Below are 7500 nucleotides of genomic sequence, written 5' to 3' on the forward strand. Positions count from 1 at the left end.
TCCCCGAGAGCGGCGCATGGTGCAGTGGAGAGGCAGGAGGAGGACTGGGTGATGGAGTTAGCACTGTAGCTGTTAGCGGGTTCTCCATGTGTGTTTACCGCAACGGCAGGGGCAGTACTGACCATCTGCGTCAAGGTGCTGGACACGGCTGCTGTCCACCTTAACACCTTAGCAACACCCTGGCAACCACTTAGAATTGTATCTGGACCTCCATGCACCCGAGTAGCAACTACATAAAGAATGTTATTAATAATGAAGAATACAGATCAATACAGATCAATAACCATGACTGACTTTATTAAAACAGAATAACACAATTAATCGTGATTAATCTCAGAGAATCATGTGATTAACAAGGATTTACTTTACAGAAACAATGTGATTAACTGTAATTTACCTCAGAGAGCAGGGCAGGTCACTGTGATTTACCACAGAAAAGTGATTAATCACGATTGTCTGCTTAGAATAATACAGTTAATCACGATTAATCGCATTATTCTGGAATAGTAATGGCCATTAATTCCATTATTCTGGGAGATTGATCATGTTGTTATTTGTGATTAATGGGTTAATCATGATTACCGATTAATCGCGATTAATCGTAATTAATCATAGAATAATGATATTAATCGTTATTATTCTGTAAGGTTAATCTCCCAGAATATTGTAATGCATTGTGTTTTAGGAATTATGAAGGTGATTAATTGATGTTAATTAATGTAATTGATGTACTGCCCCCCTCCCCCCCCCAGGCACGCCCTGCAGTTGAACGTTATAGCAACGCAGCAGCTCCTGGCGTTGGCGCAGCAGATGCAGCACCTGCAGGCCTTCATCCACATCTCCACGGCCTACGCCAACTGCAACCGCCGCCACATCGACGAGGTCATCTACCCCCCGCCCGTCGAGCCAAAGAAGCTCATCGACTCGCTCGAGTGAGTGAGTGTGAGTGTGTGTGTGTGAGTGTGTGTGAGTGTGTGTGTGAGTGTCTCATAGTTTCCCTGAACAAGAAACCGACTCATTCAGAAATCACTATGCTAAAATAACCTCAACGTTTCTGCAGGCAAACTGCAGAACAGCCAATCATAACAAAGCTCATTTACATAGATCAGTCCAAAATATACAGTAACAGAAGCAGCCTGTTGAATTCTAAGGGATGAAGGGAGATTGAGCTCTGCAGCCTTGACCACAGCCGTGACCGCAGCCCTGATCTCATCAGAAAGAAACGGCGCCATCTAGTGGATTAGAATAGTAATGCAGTTTGCTGAGCTGTTTCACAGAGGGGTTAATTTTATATATATTATATTCATAATACCTCTTACTTCATTTCACCTACAGCTGTTTAGCCCCACCCATTCAGCCTACAGCAGTCTAGCCCCGCCCATTTCTATAGAACGGTCATTGACTGAAATTTTAAAATGTCATTAATATCATTAATGTGTTTTTGAAGATTGCTGACCAAAACAATTGTAACGACTCAGTTGCTAGATTGGACGCTAGGCTAGATTCTAAGAAGTTACCATTTGAATATTGTTAAACTTGTTCAATGTGTCGGCTATTAATAGCATCTATTATCTTTGTTACACTGGACTGCTACTTTTTTTTTTAATTAGGCAAAGGGCAGCCAATGAGAACAGGGTTCATTTACATATGGTAGTCCTAAAGGTACAGTAACAGAGTGTGAAGGATAAAGAGAGTTTAGTTTAAAATTCTGAGAATAATTAAACGTGAAAAATGTGACATCCAGGCTGTGGGTTTCGCTCTGCTGTGTTCAGGTGGATGGATGACGCCATCGTCCGTGACATCACGCCGCGGCTAATCGGGGACCGGCCCAACACCTACACCTACACCAAAGCGCTGGCGGAGTGCGTGGTGCAGCAGGAGAGCAGCAAACTCAACATCGGCATCATTCGGCCCTCCATCGTTGGAGCCAGCTGGCAGGAGCCGTTCCCTGTGAGTCCGAGTCACAACACAGCCACTGATTCACACAGGAAGCTTTATACAGCATTATAGAGCGCCCCCTACTCTTCCTGTAGTGTATTGCAGTCTGTCAGAATGAGCGTGTGGATCATATGATCATTATAGAGCATTATAGAGCGCCCCCTACTCTTCCTGTAGTGTATTACAGTTTGTCAGAATGAGTGTGTGGACCATATTATCATTATAGAGCATTATAGAGCGCCCCCTACTCGTCCTGTAGTGTATTACAGTCTGTCAGAATGAGCGTGTGGATCATATGATCATTATAGAGCATTATAGAGCGCCCCCTACTCGTCCTGTAGTGTATTACAGTCTGTCAGAATGAGCGTGTGGGTCATATGAGCATTATAGAGCATTATAGAGTGCCCCTACGCTTCTTGTAGTGTATTACAGTCTGTCAGAATGAGCGTGTGGATCATATGAACATTATAGAGCATTATAGAGCGCCCCCTACGCTTCCTGTAGTGTATTACAGTCTGTCAGAATGAGTGTGTGGATCATATGAACATTATAGAGCATTATAGAGCGCCCCCTACGCTTCCTGTAGTGTATTACAGTCTGTCAGAATGAGCGTGTGGATCATATGATCATTATAGAGCATTATAGAGCGCCCCCTACGCTTCCTGTAGTGTATTACAGTCTGTCAGCATGAGCATGTGGATCATATGATCATTATAGAGCATTATAGAGCGCCCCCTACGCTTCCTGTAGTGTATTACAGTCTGTCAGAATGAGTGTGTGGATCATATGAACATTATAGAGCATTATAGAGCGCCCCCTACGCTTCCTGTAGTGTATTACAGTCTGTCAGAATGAGCGTGTGGATCATATGATCATTATAGAGCATTATAGAGCGCCCCCTACGCTTCCTGTAGTGTATTACAGTCTGTCAGCATGAGCGTGTGGATCATATGAACATTATAGAGCATTATAGAGCGCCCCCTACGCTTCCTGTAGTGTATTACAGTCTGTCAGAATGAGTGTGTGGATCATATGATCATTATAGAGCATTATAGAGCGCCCCCTACTCTTCCTGTAGTGTATTAGTCATATTAAGCATTGGAGAGTACTCTGTGTTAAAAATTCTAAAAATAAACAACAAAAAAATTACAAAAAGTTTTTGTCTCTCTCTCTCTGTGTCTCTCTCTCTCTCTCTCTCTCTCTCTCTCTGTCTCTCTCTGTCTCTCTCTCTCTCTGTGTCTCTCTCTCTCTCTCTCTCTCTCTCTCTCTGTCTCTCTCTGTCTCTCTCTCTCTCTCTCTCTCTGTCTCTCTCTCTGTCTCTCTCTGTCTCTGTAGGGCTGGATTGATAACTTTAATGGACCAAGTGGCGTCTTCATTGCGGTAATTATGTCTGTGATGTTTCAGTGTGAGTGAGGATGGTAAGAGGAGATGCAGTATGGAAGTGATGTATTGACTGACTGGACAGACAGGACCGGTAGGAGTGCAGGGCTCAGTTAGTCACATTTCAGGAGCAGGGCTGGTGTAGAGGGTTAGGGTTAGCTGTAATCAGGATCAGAGAGCTAGTTATTTTTGCTGTGTGTTATAACTGTGTGTGTGTGTGTGTGTGTGTGTGGTTTTAGGCAGGTAAGGGCATTCTGAGGACCATGAGGGCCAGCAACGACGCAGTGGCCGACCTGATCCCAGTGGACGTGGTCATCAACCTGACCCTGGCAGCAGGATGGTACACAGCAGTACACAGGTCAGAACACACACACACACAAATAGACGTTCACACCCCTGATCAGGGATGGTGTTGATTTAAAGTGAATAAAATTATTAATGGATGTTTTGTTGTATTATTTTCCAGTGCTGGGTAAATAGCTGGTAATTAAACGTGCAATGCTTAAATATGAAGGATTATGCAAATGATACAGCAGCCTGATTGGCTCAGGGAATACCACAGCAGCTCTCCAAACATCGTATCAGTCCACTGTATCCGCCCGTAACCTAGCAACCACCAGCAGTCAACAGCTGCGTAGTAAACCCTAGCCCTAACTCGGACCCTAGCCCTAACTCGGACCCTAGCCCTAACTCGGACCCTAGCCCTAACTCGGACCCTAGCCCTAACTCAGACCCTAGCCCTAACTCGGACCCAAATATTTAGTAAATATATATAATAACTCTCCCATAAAAACGCATTGACAATTAAAAAAAAAAAAGTTCTCCTCCTCCTCTTCCTTCTTCTCCTCCTTCTTCTCCTCCTCCTCTTCCTCCTTCTCTTCCTTCTTCTCCTCCTTCTTCTCCTCCTTCTCTTCCTTCTTCTCCTCCTTCTCTTCCTCCTCCTCCTCTTCCTTCTTCTCCTCCTTCTTCTCCTCCTTCTTCTCCTCCTTCTCTTTCTTCTTCTCCTCCTCCTCTTCCTTCTTCTTCTCCTCCTCCTCTTCCTTCTTCTTCTCCTCCTCCTCCTCCTCCTCTTGCTTCTTCTCCTCCTCCTCCTCCTCTTGCTTCTTCTCCTCCTCCTCTTCCTTCTTCTCCTCCTCCTCTTTCTTCTTCTCCTCCTCCTCTTCCTTCTTCTTCTTCTCCTCCTCCTCCTCCTCCTCTTTCTTCTTCTCCTCCTCCTCTTCCTTCTTCTCCTCCTCCTCTTTCTTCTTCTCCTCCTCCTACTCTTTCTTCTTCTCCTCCTCTTTCTTCTTCTTCTTCTCCTCCTCCTCTTCCTTCTTCTCCTCCTCCTCTTCCTTCTCCTCCTCCTCTTTCTTCTTCTTCTTCTCCTCCTCCTCTTCCTTCTTCTCCTCCTCCTCTTCCTTCTCCTCCTCCTCTTTCTTCTTCTTCTTCTCCTCCTCCTCTTCCTTCTTCTCCTCCTCCTCTTCCTTTCTTCTCCTCCTCTTTCTTCTTCTTCTTCTCCTCCTCCTCTTCCTTCTTCTCCTCCTTTTCCTTCTTCTCCTCCTCCTCTTCCTTCTCCTCCTCCTCTTCCTTCTTCTCCTCCTTCTCCTCTTGCTTCTTCTTCTCCTTTTCCTTCTCCTCCTCCTCCTCTTCCTTCTTCTCCTCCTCCTCCTCCTCCTCCTGGCCTAGTTCTCAGCAGCAGCACACAGTCAATTCTTGAAGGTGGAGTTGTGCTTAAGTAGCACTGGATTTTAAGGTGGAACTTAATTAAGGGGGCACCTGTGACACCATATCAACCACCTAGCAACCTCACAGCAGCTATCTGTGACACCATAGCCACTGCCTACCAACACCACAGCAACCTCATTGGATGTCATTGTAACCCCATAGCAACCACGTGGGTCACCATAGCAACTGTCCATCAACACCATATCAACCTCCTAGGATGCCAAAGCCACCACCTAGCCACCCCACAGCAACCATCTAGGATGTTGCAGCAACCATTTGAGACATCCCAGCAACCTCATAGCAACCATCTGGACCACTATAGTGAACACACAGCAACCCTAGCATAGCAACCTTACAGCATCAGCATATCCAAGCGCAGCTGTAGTTCCTCCAGGAGATGCAGATCCTGTTCTAGTTTATTGTTTTTAATTCAATTTAATTTAAATCTTCTGTTTCCTGTTTCAGACCCAAATCTGCGCTGGTCTATAACTGCACAACCGGGGGCATCAACCCTTCCACTGGGGGAGATTGGTACGTACACACACACACACACACACACACACACACACACACACACACACACACACACAATTTACTTACAAGAGGATGGAGATATGAGTGTGTGTGGGTGCTCCAGAGAGTGTGTGTGTGTGTTTGAGGGAGGGGAGTACTCACGTATCTCTGGGCCATTCAGTGGGTGGAGGAGTCAAAGTCTGGCATCACCATGGCAACAGCAGGGTGAGAGGGTCATTTCTGATCTGCATCACTATGGCAACCAGCACTGGTCCATGGGTCCAGGAGTTGCGTAATGTGAGGCCCCACATGCGGCAGGCTGGATACACACATCTGATTAAGTAATTAAGCTAGAAAAGATTCAGGGGGTCGGCCAATCGTATCCACCGTGCTCTGTGTGGAGCGTCCGGCGCTACAGCGGGTCTGCTGAGGAGCTCCGGATAACCTCTGTCCTCCACCTTCCAAAGAGGAGGAGCTGCGTCTGTGGCGGAAGGAGCCAAGTTTCAAACAAACGCCCACCTGAACGCCCAAACATCTGCTCGACTGTCTCCCCTGTTCGCCTCGCTAGCCCCCGACACGTCCGCCTCCCCGGAGCCCCCTAACCGAGCCGGTTCTCCGGGTCGGGCGTTCTGGTGTTGCTTTCCCCTCCACTGAATGGTAAGAGCAGATGTTTGGACGTCAGGGAGATGTTTGAACAGACGCCCCTCTGTAGCACTCTGGCGTGTGTGTTGTGTATGAGTGCCAGCTAGCTTTGCTCTAACTAGCGCTGAATCTCGCCCTCAGAGCATCACGTGATGTCCACGTTTAAGAGGAACCCTCTGGAGCAGGCCTTCCGTCGGCCAAACGCCAACATCACCTCCAACTACCTGATCAACCAGTACTGGATCCTGGTCAGCCACAAGTTCCCTGCACTGCTCTACGACCTCTTCCTGCGGCTGTCCGGACAGAAACCACAGTGAGAACGGCTAGCGCCCCCTGTGGCCAAACACATCCACGTTTAGCACTGCCCAGACGTGTTTGGGTATATTTGCTGCTTAGTTTAGCACTGGAGCCACCAGGGCTAATGTAGCCTACAAGTAATAGAGCCTTAAACCCCACCAATTAGCACGGGAGCTTCAAAGCTAATATAGCTAACAAGTAATGGAGGCTTATACCCACCAGTTAGCATTCAAAACCACATGGTTTACTTCCATTACCTGTTAGCTACATTAGACTCATAGCTCCAGTGCTAATTGGTGGGGTATAAGTAGCTCCAGTGCTAATTGGTGGGGTATATAAGTAGCTCCAGTGCTAATTGGTGGGGTTATAAGTAGCTCCAGTGTTAATTGGTGGGGTATATAAGTAGTTCCAGGGCTAATTGGTGGGGTATATAAGTAGTTCCAGGGCTAATTGGTGGGGTATATAAGTAGCTCCAATGCTAATTGGTGGGGTATATAAGTAGCTCCAATGCTAATTGGTGGGGTATATAAGTAGCTCCAATGCTAATTGGTGGGGTATATAAGTAGCTCCAGTGCTAATTGGGTGGGGTATATAAGTAGCTCCAGTGCTAATTGGTGGGGTATATAAGTAGCTCCAGTGCTAATTGGTGGGGTATCATAAGTAGCTTCAGTGCTAATTGGTGGGGTATATAAGTAGCTCCAATGCTAATTGGTGGGGTATATAAGTAGCTCCAGTGCTAATTGGTGGGTATATAAGTAGCTCCAGTGCTAATTGGTGGGTATATAAGTAGCTCCAGTGCTAATTGGTGGGGTATATAAGTAGCTCCAATGCTAATTGGTGGGGTATATAAGTAGCTCCAATGCTAATTGGTGGGGTATATAAGTAGCTCCAGTGCTAATTGGTGGGGTATATAAGTAGCTCCAGTGCTAATTGGTGGGGTATATAAGTAGCTCCAGTGCTAATTGGTGGGGTATATAAGTAGCTCAGTGCTAATTGGTGGGGTATATAAGTAGCTCCAGTGCTAAT

General features: G+C 46.4%; 1 protein-coding gene across 1 annotated transcript in view; it reads left to right on the forward strand.

Annotated features, from left to right (window-relative positions):
- LOC140550226 (fatty acyl-CoA reductase 1) overlaps positions 1–7500 on the forward strand; it is a 54379-nt gene that overhangs the window by 37038 nt on the left and 9841 nt on the right. The window contains exons 4-9 of the mRNA XM_072674063.1: positions 753–932; positions 1773–1950; positions 3274–3318; positions 3558–3676; positions 5488–5557; positions 6321–6490. Coding sequence (XP_072530164.1) covers positions 753–932; positions 1773–1950; positions 3274–3318; positions 3558–3676; positions 5488–5557; positions 6321–6490 — 762 coding nt within the window. The remainder of the gene's footprint in view (positions 1–752; positions 933–1772; positions 1951–3273; positions 3319–3557; positions 3677–5487; positions 5558–6320; positions 6491–7500) is intronic.

The sequence above is a fragment of the Salminus brasiliensis genome, chromosome 2 (genome assembly GCF_030463535.1).
Source record: "Salminus brasiliensis chromosome 2, fSalBra1.hap2, whole genome shotgun sequence".
Classification (NCBI taxonomy): domain Eukaryota; kingdom Metazoa; phylum Chordata; class Actinopteri; order Characiformes; family Bryconidae; genus Salminus; species Salminus brasiliensis.